This window comes from Myotis yumanensis, unplaced genomic scaffold (genome assembly GCF_028538775.1).
Source record: "Myotis yumanensis isolate MYYU_CA2020_CCGP unplaced genomic scaffold, mMyoYum1.0.hap1 SCAF_18, whole genome shotgun sequence".
Classification (NCBI taxonomy): domain Eukaryota; kingdom Metazoa; phylum Chordata; class Mammalia; order Chiroptera; family Vespertilionidae; genus Myotis; species Myotis yumanensis.
This window is the reverse complement of record NW_027223769.1, coordinates 12576324-12599865: the sequence shown is the minus strand read 5'-3', so window position 1 is coordinate 12599865 and position 23542 is coordinate 12576324. Positions and strand designations below refer to the sequence as shown.

Genomic DNA, 23542 nt, shown 5'->3' with positions numbered 1-23542 from the left:
AGTCATTTACTCCAAATGCAATCATCTCATTCCTAGTGTGAGCCAGACATCATGCTGGGTGTCAAGGGGGAGGAGAGGAATCTGACAGGGTCCCACCGTGCAGCACTCCCTCCACCATGTGAGCGGATGAGACCATGAATTAGAAGGTGACTACATGGCAGAGTGACATATGCTGTAATGGGAGGAGCACAGGTGCTTGGAGAAGAGGCACCTGGCTCGAGGGGTCCCTGGAGAGGGCTGTTTATGGTGAGTCCTGAGAGTGAACAAGTGTTCCTGGGCAAAGAGATGGGTGCACACATTTCAGACTACATAGGCCAACAAGTGGAAGCAGGTGTTTGTAATAGCCCTAAACTGGAAATAAGCCAACTGTCTGGTTCCAGGAGAATGGATATTCATGCGAGGGGATATTACATAGCTAAGAGAACACATGGACCCCAGAGAATCATGTGGATGAACCTCAAACACAATGTCGGCATGTCGTATAATTCTAGTCACATAAAGTTCAACAACAGGCAAAGCTAAACTACAGTGCTTAGGAATACAGTACATATGCACAGGTGGTAGAACTATAAGGACAAAAAGATGACTATAAATTCAGATGAGTGGTTCTGTCTTGGGGAGGAGAAGGCTGTGATTGGGGAGGGGCACATCTTGGGTTTTGGGGGTACTGATTATGTTCAATTCCTTGGCCTGGGTGGTTGTTCATGGGCATTTGCTATATAACCATTCATCAAATGGTGCAAATATAGGGCTTGACCTCAGAGAACAACCCTCAGAGAACAATTCTCTTCCCAGTGAGGGGACGTTTATATACTTGAGACAAAAGAGTGTGGTGGTTACAAGCTCTCTCTGCTGTCAGCTGCTTGGGCTCATTTCCACCTTGGGCAAGTGACTTGACCTGTCAAAGCCTTAGGTTTCCTCATCTTTAAAATGGGGATAATAATCGTACTGGCCTCACTCAGTTGTTTTAGGCTTAAATGTGATAGTTAATGTAAAATGCTGAGCACAGAGCCAGGAACATCAATGTAAACTTAATCATTGTTATTATCACCATTATCATCATCACCATTATCATTGCCACCATCATCACCCTCACACCATCACCATGGCCATCACAACCATCATCATCATCACTATCATCATGACATCACCACCACCACCTCCAGCCTCTCTTTTCTTCTTGCTAATCCATCCAAATCACTCTGCATTATCCTACTCTTCCTCCTTTCCTCCACTTCTCTCTTCTTCATAACTGTCTTCATCTAGAAATTGAATGACCAGTGACACTCCTCCTTTGGGGTCATAGATAATTTTAGCTCTTGGTAAGTAAGGAAGTAAACTTATGCCTGCCATTTTTCACAGCTCTTCCATTCTAATGTCAAATCAGCTGTCCCATCGACAGAATACACATCCCAATTTTTTATTCAAAATGTGCCTCCTCTATTTGCACTGAAAATGTTCATTATGTTCTCTTCCTGCTGTCACAAGGCAGGACCCCAGTCGCTGACCACAACTGAGTGGATACTTGACCTGCGCTGGCCCAAATGGACTCTCTCTCCCAAAAATCAAATGCATAGAGCCCAGGTTATTGCCTGTCAGGATGCTGAACTGAGAGATGCTGGAAAGAACAGACTACGACAGAGGAAACTGGTGTGTGGAGAGCAGAAACGTAAAGCCTGAAGGCCAAGAGGAGAGACAGTGGGGCCCAGGAAAAGGGAGGGACTTGGGTTCTGACTTCAGTTCTTGATTTCTGTCGAGAGCCTGCTTTTACCTTCATCCTTGAGGTCAGAGAGGTCCACCTCTCTTCCAATAAATTGACACATTCTCATCCCTGCTGGCCTATTAATTGCATAAGATTATTCTTTAAGTGTATTGCCCCCACCCTTTAAAAAAAAACTTGGATAGATTTATTTTCAAAGAAAACTTTACATTAGATTTCTAAATAGAAAACCCGTAACGTATGACATTCTTAGAAGGAAACTGTAAAAATAAATACAATGAATAAATAAGAATAGATATAAATATCAAAAATAAAAAAGTAAAACGTAAGTTAAAAAAGCCTCATTAATTTACAGAGTGTTTAAGAAATGCAAATTAAAAATCACAATAATATACCATTACACACCTACTAGATTGGCTAACATGGAAAAGACTGACATTACCAAGTGTTGGTTAGGATGTGGAGTAACTGGGACTCTCACCCTCTCCTGGGGGAGTGCAAATTGCACCAACCATTTAAAAAAACTAAATACTAAAATTAAATATACAGCTACCCTAGGTCCCAGTAAATTCATTCCTAGAAGTGACATACAAGAGTGCTCTTAGTAGCTTTATTCAAAATAACCCCAGATCGCCCTGGCTGGAGTGGCTCAGTTGATTGGAGCATTGTCCCATACACCAAAAGGTGGCAGGTTCAATTCCCAATCAGGGCATTTGCAGGAGGCTCAATGTTTCTCGCTCACATCGAAGTTTCCCTCTCTTCCTTCCTCTCTCTAAAGTCAATCAATCAACAAATAAATAAAGTTCAAAATAACCCCAGATTGGAAACAACACACATGTTTATAAACAGGGGACTAGATAAATTAATTGTAGTGTTTTTATGCAATAGAATACTACAGTATACAGAAACGAAGAGAACACAGTGCCATTATACATAAAATATCAGGTGAATATGAGACAAAATGTTGAATGAAAGAAACCAGACACAAAAGTATGATTCTGTTTGTATGAAATTCAAGAATAAGGCAGAACTAATTTATGGTGCCACGAGTCCGAATAGCTGCTCCTTGGTGTGTGTGGAGGGAAAGGTGATGGGAGGTGCACAGGGAATGGGAGGTGCACAGGGAATATTCTGTATCTCGAACCAGATGCTGCTATTATTACCACTGCACTTGTTACCTTTGAGGGGTGGGCACCAGGCAGAGCAGAGTGGCGGCCGTGGTGGCAGAGTACTGTGACTGCTGCTGCTGCAGCTAGCTCCTTTGTCACGAGTCCAGTGGCTGAGCTGGAGAAGGTAGTTGAGGGACGAGGATGAAGGTTTGTTGCAGGAGAGCAGGGTGAAAAGGGGTAGCCATACCAGGTATGCCTGCTCTGAATCCACACTGCCACTTACCAGCAGGGTAGCTCATTCGCCCAAGGCTCTGACTCCTCATCCTTGAAGTGATACCCACCCTAGGGGCTGATGTGGCTTGGGGGAGGTAGGGATTTGGGGGCTCACAGCAAGTACCCATTGGCTGTCCTTATAAAGGATGGTCAGGGATGGGGGTTCCTGGCACTCCCAGTGGAGAAGACAAATAGAGTGCATGAGTCTGGAAACACTTGAACTTGGAATGTCAAGGTTGAAGAACCATTTCCTTAACAATTTACTTGCCTATCTTAGGCAAGTCACCCCTACTATCTGCTCTCTGCCTCAGTTTTATCACTCATAACATGGGGATAAGAACTGTTGAGTGTTTCCTTCCCACATCCCGCGTGGATCAGGGTTCAGGAACTGGAAGCAGAGCCGCACACAAATGAAAATGAAAAGACAAGAGATAATTGGAAATATTGGGGGACCAGGCGAGCAAGTCCAACTCAAGGGGAAGGACTTCCACCCGTGCTCAGGCCTCACCAAGCTTTTATTGATCTGGGATGCACCCATAGCATAGCCCTTAGGCAGGCGACCCCCAGCAACAGGCAGACTAGCCCATCAGCAAGGATTTACATAATAATAAATGGGGGAGTAGTTTCAGCTACCACTGTCTGGACAAACAGAGGTGGTGCCTAGCTCCTTCAAAGGCACCCAGCCTTGGGTGGGGGCGGGGGGGGGGGGCGGGGAGGTCTCTGTCTACGCTTATCAGATAGTGAAGGCAATAAACAGTTTCCCACAAATAACACCTTTTCTAGGACCTACTCATTGGAGTTGTTATGAGGAACAATTGGATTAACAACTGGGAAATGCCAGGATAGTGCCTGGCAAACAGTGGGCAGCCACTGTTATTTTTTTAAAAAAATATATTTTATTGATTTTTTACAGAGAGGAAGGGAGAGAGATAGAGAGTTAGAAACATCGATGAGAGAAACATCCATCAGCTGCCTCCTGCACACTCCCTACTGGGGATGTGCCCGAAACCAAGGTACATACCCTTGACCGGAATCGAACCTGGGACCTTTCAGTCCGCAGGCCGACGCTCAATCCACTGAGCCAAACCGGTTTCGGCAGCCACTGTTATTACTAGCATTTCCTGGGACTGAGATGTGGGTCTAGGCAGCTACAGGGTAAGGGGTAAGCCTCACCCAGCTGGTATCTTAGAGCTGAATTTCAAAGCTCAGATTAAAGTTTTTCAACCCTGGAGCTGGTCAGCAATTAATAAAAAACAAAGGGTTCCTGCCCTGAAGGCTGGGTTCTGGCAGTGGAGAGCAGCCCAGGAGTGAGATTCCCCCCAATTTCTCCTTGCCTTTTTGGGGTCAAGCAAGGCCTGGTGCTGACACTTGCTAGCTATCTGTGGCCTTGGGCCATTCACTTTACCTGCCTGAGCCTCAGTTTTCTCATCTTTAAGAAAGAAGGATGCTTTGATGATCTGATCAATGCTTCTCTGTCTCTGAGGGAAGGTAGGGAAGGGTGGGGCTAAGGGAGAGAGATCAACCAAAGGACTTGTATGCATGCATATAAGCCTAACCAATGGACACAGACAACAGGGGGGTGAGGGCATGAGTGGGGGTGGGGGGGTGGGGAGGGTAATGGGGGGAAATTAAAATGTAAATTAATTTTCAAATAAAAAATATTTTAAGTGAAAAAAAAAATAAAATAGTTCCTGTAAAAAAAAAAAGAAGAAGAAAGAAGGATGCTTTTAGTCTGAACCCCAAAGGGTTCTAACAGGATTTAGATGGACTAAGGTGCTCAAGGTCTGGCACAGAGAAATCGGCCAACAGCATCCCGTCTTTCTGAATCCTCCTTTTGCTCTCACCCAGGGCTGGCACCTTTCTCCGCCCCTGGTTGGGGAGAATCAGGAGCCCCAGGACAACCTCAACTTTTAGACCCTTATGAACACCTCCAACAATTGTCTCTTCCCCAGGCCTGTGTGTGGACAGGTGGAGAGTTACAACCAGAGGCTGTGAAGTGGTGGTATGGGAGAAGGAGAGAATGGGGGAGGGAGGACACAGGGCATCTCCTGCACCCCTGGGCCATAGACAGCTCCTAAAACAGATGCCCATTCTTTGGGAACAACCATCCCTGGAGAGGGAAGGAATAATAATAACAACTATGAGTTACTGAGGACCAACAAGATGCTAAGGACCACCCAACACCTTTCCTACCTGTGTCAGTTACTCTTCACCCCAGCCCTACAAAGTGGGAATGGATGCTGGTGCCACTTTAAGGATGAGGAGAGGGGCATAGAGATTGCCCATAATTGGCTCCCAACAAGAAAGCAGCTGAGCTGGTTTTCAAACCCAGGCAGCTAAGGGGACTGACTGCATGGATGTGATAGGGGACATCTTTCTAACAACTGTTCCTGGTGCTGCAGCCATGTCAACCTCCTCCCACATTTGCATGAGCTTGTGTAAGGGGATCAGTTTTGGGGTGCCACAGGGCTGGAACTGGCCCAAGGAGACATCAGAAAAATAGCCCCTCAGAAGGCTCCCCTCAGCAGCTCCATGCCTGCCACCCCGACGGCCCTGACAACTAATCTGTGGCACAGAGACCGTAAGTAAACTCACCCTCCACACAGCAGTGCAGGGTCACACTGGACTGCAGGAAGAAGGGCTGTGAGTGCTGAGGAAAATTCTAGAACTATAGAACCGATGGACCAGGAAAACCATCCAGTTTCCCATTTTATAGGTGAGGACACTGGGAAGCTGGCAGACTTGCCCGATGTCACACAATAAGTTAGTGTCAGAACAAGACCAAAACCCAGGTCCCCAGATACCCAGAGGGCATTAGCCCTATCACCAAGCTATTTGCCACCACCTCTTGGGTTGGTAATTTGTGCAACAAAAGTGTATCGTACACTCATTGTGTGCCTGCTACGAGGGGAGAGAGTAAACCACACAGATGTGTTTCCTTTTGCTTGAAGCTTACAGCCTGTTCTGGTTACTACTGCTGCATAACAAACCACCTCAACACTCAGTGGCTTAAAGCAGGGTTCCACAGATTGAATGTGACACCCCAAATTATATATTAAAGCCCTAACTCCCAGTGTGGCTGGATTTGGTGTAGGGAAGTAATTAATGTTAAATAAGGTCTTAAGGGTAGGGCCTGATCCTGTAGGATTACCATCATTAGTATCTTTAGAAAAAACACCTGATCACTCTTGCTCACCTGTGCTCACTGGTCTCTCTCTCTCCTTCCCTCTCTTGCCTTCCCCAAATGTGAGTACATAGTGAGAGGTGACATCTGCAAGGAAGAGGGTTCTCACCAGAACCCAATCATGTTGCACCCTGTTCTCAGACTTCCAGCCTCCAGAATTGTGAGAAAATACATTTCTGTGTTTAGGTCCCCCCAGCTTATGGTTTTTTTTTGTTATGGCAGCCTGAGCAGCCTAATACACAGGGCTTGGCAAACTCCTTCTGTAAAGAACAGGATGATAAATATTTTAGGCTTTATGGGCATATGGTCTCCGTTGTAACGATTCAACTCTGTCATTGTAGTGGGAAAGCAGCCATCGACATATGTAAATGAATGGGGTGGCTGTGTTCCAATAAAACTTTACTTATAAAAACAGGCAGTGGGCCCTTGAGCTGTAGTCTGTATGACCCCTAGCTTAACATAACAACAATCACTAATTTTGTTCAGAAATTAAAATTAGGACAAGATATGGTGGGGAAAGCTCCATGGGTGGGGTCTCTGCTCCAGGTGGTCCAGCTGAGCTGGAGGATCTAGTTTAAGATGGTGCGCTCACATGGCTGCCAATATGTGCTGGGCTGGTTGGGAGCCCAGCTGGGGCTGTGGGCTGGAGGCCCTGTTTCTCTCCTTGTGCGCCTCTCCACAGACTGCTTGGGCTTCCTTATAGCATGGAGCTCTGTTCCAAGCTCTTAGCATCCTGAGAGCATGAGGCAGAAGCTGTGTCACCGTTGATGCCCCGACCTTCAAAGTCACACTGTGTCACTTCTGCTACATTCACCAGCTAGCCCACCTCTCAGCAGGAGGAGTGTCCATGTCACCTCATAGGAGAGCCCCCAGAATGGGGCATCCTGGTGCAATGTGGGGTAAACACCGGCACAGGCCAGAAGATAGGTGACTGGATTGTAGCTCAGTTCTCTGAAGGAAACAACAGGCTTCTGTGGAGATAAAGGGAGGGTGTTTTCTCCACAGAGAAAGAGTAGAGCTTTTAGGAGCTGAAACCAGAACACTTCCCAGTCATGGTCACGGGAACTGGGAGAAGGGAACGGCAGTACAATGCCTAGAGACCAGAAAGGTTATGCAGTGGTTCTCAACCTTCTGGCCCTTTAAATACAGTTCCTCATGTTGTGACCCCAACCATAAAATTATTTTCGTTGCTACTTCATAACTGTAATGTTGCTACTGTTATGAATCGTAATGTAAATATCTGATATGCAGGTTGGTCTTAGGCGACCCCTGTGAAAGGGTCGTTCAACCGCCAAAGGGGTCGCGACCCACAGGTTGAGAACCGCTGGGTTACAGGCTGGGAAACCAGACCCCCTGGGCTTCCTGCTTGGTCATTATTTTCCTTTGGCCAGACACTTCACTCAGGTAGGCTCCACGTTGGTCTTTACAAAAGGAGGGTGTATAAGCCCAGGTCACCCAAGGAGTACCCGTGGGATCACTAATGTGAGATACTCATCCCAGAGCCCGATGCACACAGCCATGAACTATATATACTGCATGGTGGTATAGTTTCTTGTTTTTCTCCCTGGTTTTTGTTTTGAAATTGCTGGGTGGTACTATGTTTATAGTCTTGGAGATTTTCCTCCAAAATAAAATCAATGCCTCCAGCCCCAGTTTATGGGAGAACGATTTCCAAATTGCACAAAAGGAATGCCTCTAATATCTGCATTCTAGACAGTAGAGTCTGTCACTGCTGGAGCGAATCTGACCAGCCTGGGAGAGGAGGGAGGGTCAGTGGTGGGGGAGGGGGGTGTATTGGAATTGCCAAGGGAAGGGTATGCATTACCCAGAGGTAGAGGGTGCTGACCAGCAATTGCTTGGAGCCAATAAGATCTCAGCTGCAATCTACTGCTCCTGTGAGGAAGGGCTGCTGAATCAGCAAAAATCAGGTTGGAAATGAAGGGGAAGAAAGTGTTGAGTGTATAAGAGAAACAGCAATTTTATGTCAACAGTGTTTGGGATGGAGCAGGCTGAAAGCGGGGGGCCCCACGTTGGAACCCATGACCTTTGCTGGGGTGGGGGTGGGGGCTAGTCTCATAATAACACGACTTCCTATTTCTGCAGAGCTTACCATGCACTGGGCACCCAGCTATTTGAATTCTCACAGCAACCTTATGGTAACTACCATTATGCCCATCTTATGGATGAGAGCACTGAGCTCAGAGATATTAAATCACTGCCCAAACCCACACAACTGGCCAGCCCTGGAAACAGGATTTGAACATGAATCTTGGGGGGAAAATCGGCAGCCCTTTTGCCTACATATTTACTATATGTAGTTTTTCATTTTCACCAAACAGCCCTGAGATGCTAGTTCATACCCATTTAGATTGACAAAATAAAATAAATGGAAGCCTAATAGGAAGTCTGATAATACCAAGTGCTGGCCAGGAGGCAGCGAACCGGAAGCGCAGGTGCACTGCAGGGTTAGAAGGAAAATCACCAGGTGTTCTGGAGAGCAGCTTCTACTGTGTCCAAGATGTGCCCCACCCAACAATTTCACCCCCAGGCATTCAGAGAAGCACTGGGGACAGGGCTAGAAGGTGCTTTGTATCTTTGCAACTGCAAATCACAGAGCTAAACTGAAAACTCCCTAAACGACCTCCCCAGAGGGGTGGCTGAGGAGGTGACTGCCCTCCAGGCTGGTGGCACTTTAGGGAGTAGGTTTGGGAGCCCAGGGCAAGACAAGAAGTCAGAGCTTGAACTTTGAGGGTCGGAGGAGGGGCTAGTTTTCCACTGAGGGTCTGTTTACCCAAATGTGGAGAAGGTTGAGCAGAGCCCCTGGCTAATTGGAGGTTTCAATTTGCGCCCCTTCTAAATCTCAGCCTCCACTTCCTGGTTTGCATTTCCTGGCTCAATGCAATCGGAGACACCTGCCCACACTCCCATTAGCCCGGACCCCCGCGCAGTCCCCCCGCCCCCCTTCTAGCACTGGCTGCTGCATTTGCCACACGCGCTCCCTGAGAGCTGGGAACGCGGGCTCTGCCTGTGGATTTATGGTCCAGGAAATGCATTTTAAATTGGTCCCAGGATACTCAGATCCAGGAATCAGCTACCATCTCTTGGGGGTGAGGGTGGGGGTGGGAGTATGTGTGGAGAGAGACCCAGTAACGCCGGAGACTCCACTTTACTCCCAAAGCGCGACCACTCCCGAAGTTGGGGGCTACCTGTTGTCTAGGGCGTAGGGGATTGGGTACCTTACTCCAAGTGTGTGCGTGTGGCAGGACTTTCCTTTCATTTATGGGGAGGGGACATGTTTTCCGAGGCGAGCGCCCCCCTGCCTCCCACATTTGGAACTAAACTGCTTGTAAGGAAAAGGACGGGTTATTTATCATGGGGAAAACCACCTGTGGTTTGCCAAGAGCCTCTCTAGTCAAGCCAGGAGCAGGCGTCGCAGATAGGAGCCAGGAGGGATAGGCGAAGAGCGGGGTTGGGGAGCGGAAAGATTCGGGGCGTCTCCAGACTGCTCCGGGCCTGCTCGGCCGGGCTTTACCCGCGGCTCCCGGGAGGGGTAGAAAGCGCTCTGGGTGCTGGGCGCCTTCCCATTACGCAGTTCCTGTCCCTTTAAATCCAAGTGCCGGGAAAGGTGGGGGCTGGGGTGCCCTGGCTGGACCCCTCTTTCCAAGCGGACCCAGGCAAGGGGGGAAGCCTAGCGGGCCGGAGCGCCGGGTGGGAAGTGAGGGCGGGGCGCCCGGGGTCCCCGCCGGCGCCCCTCGCCCTCTGCCACGCCCGGCAGCGCCCCTCTCAGGCCGCGGGCGCGCCAGGGACTGGGGGCCAGGGCGGGGGCGCGCGGGCGGGCGGGGTGCGGGGCGGGGGCGCGCGGGCCGGGTGCGGGCGCGCGCCGCGCCGGCCAGAGCGCGCAGGCCGGGCTCCCAGCGCACGCCGCCGCCACTGCCCGACCCGCCGCATTGCTGCTGCCGCCGCCGCCGCCCCGGCCCGGCCCGCGGCCCCCAATATGGTGCAGCCGCCCGCGCCGCCGCCCGTGCCGCCGCCCGCGGGCCCCGCCGCCGCCCTCGGGCGCCCGCAGAGCGGCAGCCGCAGGTGGAAGGCTGCGCCCCGAGCCTGAGCCTCTGTCCCCGCGCCGGCCTGCGCGGCCAGCCCCGCGGGCTCGCCTCAGAGGGGCACTAGGCGCTGAGGTGGAGCCGTTTGCACCAGCGCTGCTGCTCCTGCCCCCTCCTTCCCCTCCCCTCCCCTCCCCTCCCCTCCCCCTCCCTCCTCCCCTCCGGTCCTGTCTCCAGCGGGAGCGCGAGACGCTGGTCAGGCTCCGCGGCGCAGCTCAAAAATGAATAATCGCCCCCGATTGACTTAAATTCCACCGAAGCCGGCGCCGCGGCCGCCCGCCGCTCGGGATCTGCTTGCTGTGTTTTTGCTTTCTCCATTCTTCCTTAAAAAAAAAAAAAATAGCAAAACAAAACCAGCCAGCCAACCAAGAATCCGGTTTGTTGATCGCCTTATTTTTTCCCCCCACCGTTTGCGGGATTTGCAAACCGAATTACATGCATGTCCAGTGGGGGTAGGTTTAATTTTGACGATGGAGGGTCCTACTGTGGAGGCTGGGAGGACGGCAAGGCGCACGGCCATGGCGTCTGCACCGGCCCCAAGGGCCAGGGCGAATACACCGGCTCGTGGAGCCACGGCTTCGAGGTGCTGGGCGTCTACACCTGGCCCAGCGGCAACACGTACCAGGGCACTTGGGCGCAGGGCAAGCGCCACGGCATCGGCCTGGAGAGCAAGGGGAAGTGGGTGTACAAGGGCGAGTGGACGCACGGATTTAAGGGGCGCTACGGGGTGCGGGAGTGCACGGGCAACGGGGCCAAGTACGAAGGGACCTGGAGCAACGGGCTGCAGGACGGCTACGGCACCGAGACCTACTCAGATGGAGGTAGGTGCGCCGGTGCGGGCGGGCTGGGGTTGGGCGGAGGAGGGACCTTCTCTTGCCTCTTCTCTTTATCTCTGGGGAAGTTGAGCTTCTCCCTCCAGTGGGGCCATGGGCACCTGGGCATTTCCTGGGGTTCTCTGGAGGCCCAGCTGCCCTGGCTACAGGTTGCCCCACTGCTTGGTGGGGGACAGCACGCCTGTGCCAGCTGAAGATGTTGGGGGCTTTCCAGGAGCAGAGCCAGGCCCTGGAGTTGCGGAGTTGAGCAGAGTGTCTGTGCATCATCCAAGAGCAGGCCAGAAACCTGCGGAAAGGCCAGCTTGGGCCTACGGCCTCCTCTGGGACCCACTGAGGGCGGAGAGGGGCTGGGAGAGGGCCCCCTCCCCTTGCTGACAGAGCTTCCTTGGTGTGGGCCTCCTGGAGTTAGGCCCCGGCTTTGCTTCTTGTTTTCCTGCGGTGCCAGAGGGCCTTCCTCAGACCTGATCAACTCAAGCCAATGGAAACGGAGCGATTGGGAGAGCTATAGGCGGGGGACAGGAACCCCAACCAACACAACAAGACAATAAACTTCTAGGTGGTTGGACATGGGCTAGCACTGTCGGAGCAGGCTGCCGAGAGGAGGGAGGGAGGGAGGGAGGCCCATCTGTTTAGTGAGAGCCCAGGAATCTCACCGCTCAGGGGCTGAATCATTTTCCCCATTAGTTCAGGGAATGCTCTGTGCCTTCATTCTAAGATGCCACCACATTCAGGGCTGAGCTGGTGCAGGAAGCCAGGGAGCTGCCCACCACTGCTGTAAGATGATTTCTGTGCCGGGGGCCTTGTGGCTACACCCTGCCCCAGACACTCCAGTATCCACTCCTTGGTGCATCTGAAAAGCGTGGAGCCTTTACTGTTCCTGGAAGCCAGACCCCAAACCAGCCTGCTCTCCAGATGCAGCCCCCGCCCCCTACCCCACCTCCTCCCCAATCTGGGAGCTCATCTTCAGAAGTGGCGAGGTAATTTTTCAGGCTCGGGCAAGGAGTGGGGCACAGCAGTGACTGTGTGCTTCTGGTAGGCATAGAAATCATGACTGTATGTGTGGTCTTCTCCCTGCCTCTCGCTGCCTCCTAGTCTCATGAAGCAAGTGCTCAACACCTGCTCCCCGGCCACATCCAGGGGTGACAGAGGGCTGGAGAGTAATTATTATTTTGGCTTATGCAACTGAGAGGCAGGGTTCATTATTCCTCAAAGGGGAGGAGGCGTGGGGGGCAGTTAATTATATAATGCTCCTGCCTGTCACAGCCGTGCCCAGCCCTGGTCCCAGGCGGCCTCTTCCGTGCTGTTGTTGTTTTCATTGATCACGTTGGAGAGTTCTCTGACCCTGGGGTGTGGGGGCCTGGCCAGCAGACGGACCTGCTGGGTTCCAGGTCGTGTGTGTGTGTGTGTGTGTGTGTGTGTACGCACAGCGAGGCCCTGTAGCAGATGCGGGTGGTCCAGCAGCCTAGCACACCCAGCTGGGCACTTTGGGAGCCCAGGGGGCAGTTGTCACCCATGGGCTACCAGGCTGCTCTGCTCTGCAGATCCGTCCCTCCAGAGGTGCTCCCAGAGGTGCCTGAGCCAGGAGAGTGGCTTCATGGTCCTATGCAGGGGGCCTCAGGTGGAGGCATATGGAGGAGAGGAATTAGGAACTCCCCAGAATATCTGGGGGGGAGGTCTAGCACCCCAGTGTGCCCACCTTCCCTGGACATCTTTAGTGGCCTGTGGAATTCTGTTCTTCGTTCAACGCATATCTACTGAGTGCCTACATTGAGCAGGTGCTCTAGACTCTGGGCAAACAGCAGTGAACAAAGCAGACAGAAAAGTTGCCCTCATAGAGCTTCCAATTTAGAAGGAAGGGTGGTAATTAAGTTGTGACTGCTGGGGGAAGAGAGGATCTGATTCTGTGGCTGGCCATGAGTTTAGGGCAGGGGTGGGCAAACTTTTTGACTCGAGGGCCACAATGGGTTCTTAAACTGGACCGGAGGGCCGGAACAAAAGCATGGATGGAGTGTTTCTGTGAACTAATATAAATTCAAAGTAAACATCATTACATAAAAGGGTACGGTCTTTTTTTTTTTAGTTTTATTCATTTCAAACGGGCCGGATCCGGCCCGCGGGCCGTAGTTTGCCCACGGCTGGTTTAGGGTCTGACATGTTGATGTGAGAAACGCTTCTTTTATTGGATTTATGTCCTTGGTCTCTATCCCCCATCCAACCAGCTAAGCAGCGTTCAGCTCCTTGAAGCCCTTTCCTGGTGCATCTTCTTGCTTGAGTGTCACATGATGGAGGGGATCATGACCATTTTACAGATGAGGGTAGATGGTGGCAGAGTTGAGGGTCTGAACCCTGATCTGTCCTCCTCATACCACCTGTATGCCAATAGAGGCAGCATACCAATGCAGGGCGCCAGGACCAGCTGCTCCCTTGTGGTTTGTGATGTGGCATGGCAGAAAATGGAATTGACCCTTCTGGTCTGTATAATCAAGCCCAGAATCTGGGGCTATTTTGCTGGAACATGGCCCCACTTCTCCTTAGGAAGGAGGTGACTGTGGAGAATGTGTACCTTTGAGCAATCCATCAAGCAAGCAGAGCCAAGTGGGGCATCTTAATCTGCCAGAACAAAACAGTGGATTTCTGTGCCTTCCCCCGTGGGTCAGCTGGTGGGCTGTGATGGGTCTCCCTTCCGAGAGGGCAGAGCCTTTAATGAATTAATGGCTCAGTCCAACTTTTCCTGTGCACAGAGGATGGGAATATTGGGCAGGCATCAGCAAGCTCCCAAACTTCAGCCCAGCTCCCAGTGCTGACTTGGGAAAACAGTGATGTTCATGAATAATGCACAAACAGCAAATGTATTCTACATTTAGCTGGAATTGGTATGGAATCCATTTCAGCTGGAGACACTTCTGCCAACTCCTCCTCCTTCAGGTTCATCCTCCCCTGAGCGCAAGGCAGGTGTTGCTCATTGAAGTGAGCTGAACGGCTTCCACAGTGTGTTGGGTGACTCCACATAGACCGTGAGGCTGGGGCTGTGGGGTGGCAGGAACAAATGCTGTGGAGTTTACAGCTGTTGTGCTTGAATCCCAGCTGTGCCTTTGCTCTGTGACCTTGGGCGAGTTATTTCACTTCCCTGAGCATCTGTTTCTTCACATGTTCAAAGGACTGATAATAACACCTGTAAATTAGGTGGGGGTTAATTGAGGTGGTGTACACAGGTATACTAGTAAGCATTCGTTATTATTTATCACTGTTTTATTATTACAGTTCACATGCAACGAGTGCCATGTGTAATGATTATTTTTCAGAACAAATAGCCAGACATGACAATGATGATATTGACAAGGACAATACATATCAATAGTTCACACTCACTGTGTGCAGGGAGTGAGGCGAGTGTTTGGGTGAATTATAGCACTTAATTTCTGTACCTCTCCAGGACTGTTCCTCCATTTCCCACATTGGGAAGTGGGGGCTCAGAGAAGGCAGATGAGCATTGGGCCACACCCGGATTCACGCTCAGGATGGCGATACCAGAGCCTGGCTTTTGTGTGGAACACCTCTCTCTAAACTTCCAGGTTCAAACTACCTCCTTGTTCTTCCCTCTTCCTCCACACCCATTCTTCTCTTCTGGGTGCAGCAGCCCAGAGTTGTAGGCAAGTGCACTTTCGCAGACGCGCACACCTGGACCCCCACCTCCAGTCCCACCAGGCCCATTGCCTCTTCTCCACTCGCTGGACCCCTGCGCTAAGCTGCACAGGTAAATATTTCCTCCTGGGTGCCGTGTACATAGGGTCCCTGGGACCAAAAGTTACCCCCTGCAAATAAACCCTCCCACAGCCTGAAAGATATGAGTCATCTCACACACCCGGCCTCTCCCCCTCATACACAGATTCCGTTCACCGGCCCAGATCCCTCCACCCACACAAATCACACGCCCACAGTCAAAATTCAGATCTCCCGGCGCCTGCGCGCGCAGGCGCACAGCACACCTGTCACCCAGAGACGTTTTCCATCCTGTCCCCCAAAACACAGCCACGTGCACCCGCCCAGCTTTGTTCTCTGGCCAAGTACACCACCCCCTACGATTCCTGCTCCTGAGAAGCAGCCATCCCAGAGGGAGAGCGCTGGCCTAGAGGAGGGCTCAGATTACAGATGGAGCAGAATGTGTCCTTTCCACTTTAAACATATGTTTATGCAGTTAATGCCCCATAGGAAGGGGGAAACCTAAACAAACTAAACAACCTTTGGGTATATTTTTGGTACTTAGCCATGAATATGTGAAAGTAACTTTTATTTTTATTTTTTTGTTAATCCTCACCCGAGGATATTTTTCCATTGATTTTTAGAGAAGTGGAAAGGAGAGGGAGAGACAGAGAGAAACATCGATGTGAGAGAAACACATTGATTGGTTGCCTCCTGCATGTACCCAGAACAGGGCCAGAAAACCTGCAACCAAGGTACATGCCCCAGACCGGAATCCAACCTGGGACTGATGCTCTATCCACTGAGCCAAACCAGGGTAAAAGTAATTTTTTAAAAAAAACCCAAATGCCCAGGTTAGGTGGAAGTGGGCCATCAGAACTCCTTTCAGAAAGAAAAAGAATCCAGCACTCAGCTATGGGAGATAAAAGCATCTCCTCAGAAATTCTCTTTCAGCCACTTTGGAGAGGGAGAAGGTGAAATGAGAAGGGAAAAGCAAATAACTAGTTCTTTGTTGCCAATAATAGCTGAGAAAGAAGTGTTACTGAAGACTCCCTCACCCAGCACAGCCCTGGAGCGATTTGACGGGCTTTATATTAGGAAGCCAAACTGGCTGGTGAGGAAGTGAGGATCAGCACCCTCCGAAAATAGCCACTCCACCAAAGTCAGTGAGTAGCCTCCGGCTGGTGTTAGCAGTTAACGCAGCTAACCTGACGAAAGGGGGCTGTGGGCCCATCTGGCTAGAGTGAGGGAGCCCCCAGAAAAAGAAAGGGTGATAATGGCTGTAGAGGGAGGGCCAAGAACCTCTACTGTTTTTCTACAAGACTCCTTTGCTACCTCAATTTCCCCCAGGCCTCCACTACTCTAAAGATAACTAGCTACCAGCTCTGAGCTGGTCATTTTGTAGATAAAACTCATTATGTCCTTAAATGACAAGATGTTTAGAGTTGTGAGCACTAGGAAAAGAGTAATGTTTGTTTTCATTTTCGACAGTGGTCCATCCCCTCTTGGATCAGCCACTCCCTCAGTTTGTAGTTTTCCGGTTTGTGAGAAGAGAAGCCACATGGTAGATGAAGGTGAACTCTGTAGGGTTCTGGCGTTGCCACAAGCAGGCTCGGTGGTTTAGAACAAGGGGCTGGCTCTCTTGTCTTCATTTAGGAGCGAGGAGGCTCTTCAGAACCTTGGAGAGCTCCCCACACACTGCCTGGGCGGCTGGCTTTGCTCTAATTCTCTCCAGGCCTCCTCGCCCAGCCAAACCTCCTCTCCTGGCCAGGGACCGCCTGGTTCCGACCCCTCCCGCACACTTGGCTATCAGAAGTCTGCCTGCTCGTGTTCTGTCACGGTGTGGGTTCCTTACTCCAAGAAACACCACCACGGGGGGTGTTTGCCTATTTTTCACCCCAATCCTGTCAGTCTTTTCTAAAAAAGTTGAGTACCTTCCTGGTGTTTCCTGCTGCACTGTGAGAGCCTCTCCCAGCTGGTGTAGGCGGGTTTGGGGTGGGTTCTTTAGTGAGACTTGTAGAAGTCACTCTAAAATCTGAGGCTGACTTCTGCTGCTTCAGGTTGTATGTGCTCAGTTTCCATAGAGCGTGCAGGGCTTATAAGTGTACAACCAAAAGCAGGCAAAGGAGTGATCTTGTCTGTAACAGCCAGTGAAAAGCTCTTTTACCACCGTTCTCATTAAATCGGTATCAATGGAGTAGGCATGTAGACCAACCCTGCCCAATCCAGTGGCCACTGGCCACGTGTGACTATTTGAATTTAAACTTAAATGAGTTAAAATGAAATAAAATGTATACATTTCAGTGCCTCAGCCACACTGGTCACATTTCAAGTGCTCACTAGCCACATGTGACTAGTGATGGTACATCCTGGACAGAGCTGAGGTAGAGCATTCCCGTCATCATGGGAAGTCCTCTTGGACGGTGCTGGTGGAGCGCAAGTAAGCTTCCAGGGACGAAAACAGTGCCAGCATACAGTGGCCACTCAGTATATATTTGTGGAATGAATGAACTGGGAAATGCAGTAGTATTTGATAATTTCATTCACCATCATCATTTCGTATGTCCATCTCATTGCAAGAACTTAGAACTGGACATAGACCATTAAAGGGAAAATTTAAAACTCTCTAAAAGTATCACTATTATAAGTCCTAGATCAACTTTGTTTTGTTATTGGCTCTGCCATTGCTCCTAAGTCTTTGCTAGTGTTTCACCTGAATACGATGGATGGTGTTGAATACAGTTTGAATGATAGAGTGGTAATGTTCTAATGCTGCAAACCAGTCATGACCAGAAGTCATTTTGGAGCACTATTTAACGAGAAGCGTTCATTGCAAAGTGCTAGCAAAGATGAGCAGGGGAGGGGGACCCCTGAGTTGAGACTGGAAGGGTGGGCAGGGCAGCTGTTGCTCCTATACTGAAGTTGACGACTTTGAAGAAGGCTTGTCCTCTCTCAGCCCCAGTGTTCTCATCTCTATGATGGAATCATAACACGTTTCCCCTCTCAACTTGTGCTATCTCCCACCTTCCCAGGAATGTCACAGGTTTTCATTGGGACCCAGGGAGGGCCCCCTAGTGCTTTTGGAGGTGCCCAAAAATCAAGGGTCTGTTTGTGCTGCTGTAGAAACACAGGAGTTGGGCGGGTGTTGGCTTGCCACTGTCTGTCACCAGGCCAGTACTCTCCAAACTTGTGTGTATATCAGGATCGCCTGGAGGGCAGGTTCAACAGATGGCTGACCCCACCCTGAATTTTTGGGCCTGAGATCTCTTGCCCAGGAATTTACATTTCTTACAAGTTTCAATTGATGCTGAAGACGCTGGTCCGGGGCCCCACCAAGATGGTCCCCTGAGAGACAGTTACAAATGCCGAATCTCAGGCCCTAATGCAGATCTCCAGGGTCAGAATCCGGGTGTTTGGGAGATATCCGGGAGGTTCAAGTGTGGGAAGCACTGCTCTAGCACACGAGCGCCAACCGTGGCTGTGCATGAAGCCATCTGGGTGGTCTGGAAGATGCTGAAGCCTGGCCTGACTGAGGTGGCCTGCATGCAGCCTGGCATTGGGGTTCTTTTGTAAATTGTCCAGGCGGCTCTAGTGTGCAGCTCAGGTCGAGGGCCTCTCTTCCAAAGTATCCTTAGCTGCATTTGGGAATCACGGACGCATCTGGGGTTCCATCCAACCCCACTCAGCCAGGATCTTGGAGGGTGGCACCCAGCCTTTGTGTGTGATAAGGACAGGCAGGGCCAAGAGTCGCTGCTCTAGACAGAGGTTTTCAGACTCTGGGTCATGTGGCTCATGAAATTAATGTGCTTCATTAAAAAAAAACTGAAAGAGACTAGGAAGCTTCTAAGCACAACACCTATAGTACAGTAAGGAAGAGCACTCCTGTGTCTGCCTCCGTGAACACGTGGTCTTCTCCTCTGTGTCTGTGCCTTCTCTTCTTCCTTTCTTACCAGGACACCTGCCATTGGATTTAGGGCCCAGCCAAACCCTAGATGATCTCATCTCAAGTTCTTTAACTTCTCTGCATCTGCAAAGACCCTTTTCACAAATAAGAGCCCATCCAGGTATCTGAGGTTAGGATGTAAATGTCGCTTGGGACGGGGGCGAGTCACTATTCAGCTCACTGCAGTGGCTGGCAGACTTCGCTTTGACAGTGCTCCAAAGCACATAAGTGAAACCCAGAGTCATCAGGAAGCCAGGGAGAGTCCTATGAAAGAGGGATGCAGTTTTTAAATGGCTCCTTTGTTTTGATTACTGGGCCGTGCACTTTACCGTAAATGTTATCTCTTTTATTCCTTAAAGCAGTGCTTTGAGATAAGCCATGTGCTCACATTAGGAGACGAGAAGAGTGAGGCTCACAGGGTTATGTGGCTTGACGAGGTCATTTGTGGACATTGGGTCTCGAATGGCTCCAGAACTAGCACCTAGTGATGGAGCAATTATTTCAGCCACTTCCTTGCTTTACAGATGGGGAACCTGAGAGGCCCAGAGAGGAGCCCAGGGTCTAAAGTAAAGGAGAGGCTGGGAAAGGTGACACCACAGTCTTCTTAAACCTGGCCTTCCGTGGGCCTCTACCCAGCAGTTCATAAACTTGTGTGTTCTTCCAGGCCCTTCTGAGAGTGTGACGAAGCTGTGGGTCCCTTCCTAGGACACACACATGTCCTTGCACACATGCAATGTTTGTGGACACTTATGGGGTTTACAGACTCCCTGGGACTTATCCGTGCACCCCAGGATAAGAACCCTTCCAGTCTCCACAGATGCCTGAATGTGCAGAGATGGGTCTCATTGAGCATAGCGAGTGGGAGATGGGAGGAAGGCGGAGCCAGCAGAACCCTGCAGGCCTGTGGAATCAAAACAAAGGCCAGGAGTGGGCAGCGGGAGATGCTGGAACTCAGCCATATGTGGTTGTCAGTTTGAATCACCTGCCCCGGGCCCCAGGACAAGCTCCCCAGAGGAGAGCTCAGGAGTCTATAGCAGGGTCACACGCCTGGGCCATCTGATGCAGGGGGTCCCAAGTACAGGCCTTGAGAAGCACCTGTGCCCCTCCCAGTCAGTCTGTGCCTCAGGGTGAGGACCCCTAGAAAGGATGTGAGGCATTTCTAGGTATAGTGGGCAGCAGTTTGACTGTAGGGAGGCCCAGGAGGGCTTTTCAATGGGGCAGGTTTCAGGAACTAAGGGAGGCAGGAGGCCCCTCCCGGGAATACCAGGAGGGGCCTACCTGGTGGGCAGGTATCACACCCTCATCTTACTCGGAGGCTAGTTGTAAAAGCAAAACCAAGAGGCCAGGAGCTGGTACCCCACTGTCAGCTTAGGGACTGTCCAGCTAACTTTTGTGCATAACCTCTCTGTGGCCCCGCCCCCGGCCATTTGGTTGTTCACTGTTCAGTTCAGAAGCCTAGCTGCTTGTGGGTAGTTGCGGGTGGGGGAGCAATAGTGGAAATGCACTTTGGTGAGGATGGTGTGGGCTAATGGGTGGGTTTGCCAGGTGTAGGGCACCCCTCCTCTGGCCTCTGCAGTGCCTCGGGGCCCTCCATTATTGCACATGCTCCTGTGTATTGTAACTAGTGGCTTCTGTGACTAGAAGCTCCTAGAGGGCAGGGACCCGGTCTGCAGGGCTGCTCACTGGGGCCCTGGTCTGGCCACAGGACCTACAGCAGGGGAGGAGGGGAGCTCTGGAAGTCACAGTTGGACAATGGATGATGCATGACATATCAGTGGAAAGCTGGAGGATGTGTGGGGCGTGGGAGAAAGAGCGTGAGGGAGGGAGAACAGCATGTGCAAAGGCTCAGAGGCCAAACAAGCTTGGCTTATTCCAAGATCCAAAGGAAGAGGCATGCAGCTGCTGAGGGGAGGGTTGGGGGCTCTGAGCTCCGAGATCTTCCTGTCCTCGGGAGGGACTTTGGATTTTGTTCAATGTCAGAGAAGGGCAGCAACACTATCTGGTGTTTGTGGTTTTGTAATTAACCCTTTTTTATTTTGAGATGATTGTAGATTTGCATGCATTGTGAGAAATAATACAGAGAGATCCCCTGTATCTTCCACCAAGCTTCCCCTATTATAGTCACCTCCTTGACAACCACTAATTTACTGTCTCTATGGGTTTTCCTATTCTGGGTATTTTGTACAAATGGAATCATATTACATGTGATTTATTTCATTTAACATAATGTTTTCCAGGTTTATCCACGTCACATGTAGCAGACCGCCATTCCTTTTTAAGACTGAATAATGTTCCATTGTGTGGATGGACCACATTTTATTTATCTATTCATTAGTTGATGGACTTTCGGGTTGGTTCCACCTTTGGGCTATTGTGAATAGTGCTGCCATGAATATTCTTGTGCAAGTTTTTGTGTGGATATATGTTTTCCATTCTCTTGGGTAGATAGATACCTACATATGTGGGGTCATGTGTTTCACCTTTTTGAGGAGCCGTTTTTCAGGGCGGCAGCACCGTTTTACATTCCCATCAATGGTGTGTTCGAGGATTCCATATACTCCACATCCTTCCCAACACCTATTATTATGTCTTTTTGATTATGGCCATCCTGGTGGGTGTGAAGTGGTATCTCACTGTGGTTTTCATTTGCATTTCCTTAATAGATAATGATGTTAAGCATCTTTTCATCTGCTTATTGGCCATTTGTATGTCTTTGGAGAAATGTTTGTTCAGATCCATGCCCACTTTAAAATTGGGTTGTCTTTTTATTTTTGAGTTGTAAGGATATATATATATATATATAATTTGCAGATCCCACAGTGACTTAGACTCCAGCCCCTACTCCTGATCTCCCTTCCCCACACACACAATGCCTGTTTGCATGTGGTCTCCCCTAATGGATGCTGGATTCCCTGAAGTAAACTGTGTGGATGCCTTTCTCTTGCCCATAGAGTTCCTGGCACGATGCCAGGCACACAGTAGGTGCTCAGGAAGTGTCAACTTAATAGAACCTGGACCACTGCCCACTGGCCAGGAGGTCAGGTGACCATGTCCTCACTGCAGGGGCTTTGGTGGGGGGCATTTATGGTCTCCTTTACCAGCTGGGAGAGAATAGCTGTGGTGTCTGCAGGGAGGTTGGGACCCACAGGGGTATTTATTGAGCATCAACTGTGTGCCAGGCAATGAGCTGGCTCCAGGAAAAGCAGTGAATACATAGCTCCAGGGCTCTGTGGGGGACACAACCCCTGAGTTTTGATGCTGATGGGAAGGAGGGCTGGGCCAGGCTGACAGAGACCAGGCTGGCATCTGGGGTGTCTGAGAGAAGCCTCTGGAGGTGACTTTCCCACGGGGACCTGAGGCTGGGGCACCACAGATGCTCCAGGAGAAGCATGAGAAAATGCCCAGGGGCAGAGGGAGCAAGGCCACCTGGGAACCAGCGTGATTTTGGCTGTGCCAGAGCAGAAGGGGCCACATCTGGGGCCACACCCTCCTGGGCAGTGGAGGTCGTGGCCTGACCCTTTGGATCAGCACAGAACCAACCTGACTGTTAGGGGAAACAAGACAGGAGATAAACACTGGGGATGAAGGCCCCAGCCCACAGCCCAGCTGGGTGTCTCCCTCAGTCCAGCATCCCACAGACAGAGTGGGGACTCGAGCTCCCTGCATGGAGGCTGAGTGGCAGCATCCACGGTGCTGGGCCCAATTTGGAGGAAGTGTGTGTGTGTGTGTGTGTGTGTGTGTCCGTGTCCTCAAGAGAACGTGGCAGAACTATAGCAGAGGTCGGGGTTTTTTCAGGTGGAGGCGGCTGTGGTGACAGTGACCATGAGGTGTGCACAGGCACAGTGTCCTATTAGCTGGAGACCTGAGCCAGAGGAGGAAAAGCAGCAATGTGCAAGCCCGGGAGGACGTTAGTAGAGAGACAGTGGGAGGGGTGAGGGGAGAGACACAGAGACAGAGACAGAGGGAGAGAGACAGATGGGAGGGAGGGAGGGAGGGACAGACAGGAGAAAGGGAGGAGAAAAGAGAGGAAGGGAAGGAGAGGGAAGGGGAGGGAAGAAGAGGATGCAGAAACAGGAAGATGGGTGGATGGTGAAGAGGGGGAGGCCGGGAGGGGAGAGGGAGGAGAGGAATGGAGAGGGAGAATGAATGGCTCCTGCTGCGGGGACAGGGCACAGATGATTATCCTGCACAGCAACCGCTGCAGCAGGGCACCCTGTTGCACAGGAGGAGGCATCACCCTCGAGGCCACATAGTCCCCAGTACAGAGCAGGGGCCAGTGGGAGCAGAGCGCCCAGGCCCTTTCAGTGCCCCGCCCTGCCTCGGTTTCCAGTTCTGTGCCTGCCCCTCAGGACAGTGAAGAGCATTAACTAGAAACTGGGTCCCTGGAGTGTGGGGGGTCTCGGGGTAAAGCTCATCAGTATTGCCTTCTGGGCAAGCTGGGCAGGGGATTGTCAAGTGACTCTGAGCGTGTGGGAATCAGAGGCGGTGGGCTGAGCACTGGTGCGTCAGACCCTTAGTGGTCTCCAGCTGACCATGGGCGCCACGACCACCCAGGTGCCGGGGCCCTTGGAGGGCAGCAGAGCACAGACACAGGCCCTCCCTCAAGGGCCTGTCAGCCTGGGAGACCCAGCCTGCTGCCTGTGCAACCAGCACTGACAGGTGCCTGGAAGGAGTGCTCTGC

General features: G+C 51.0%; 1 protein-coding gene across 1 annotated transcript in view; it reads left to right on the top strand.

The window, feature by feature from the left end:
• Positions 1-10538: 10538 nt before the first annotated feature.
• Positions 10539-23542, top strand: part of JPH3 (junctophilin 3) — a 103188-nt gene continuing 90184 nt past the window's right edge. The window contains exon 1 of the mRNA XM_070397762.1: positions 10539-11207. Within this exon, the coding sequence (XP_070253863.1) occupies positions 10826-11207 (382 nt within the window). The 5' untranslated portion in view covers positions 10539-10825. The remainder of the gene's footprint in view (positions 11208-23542) is intronic.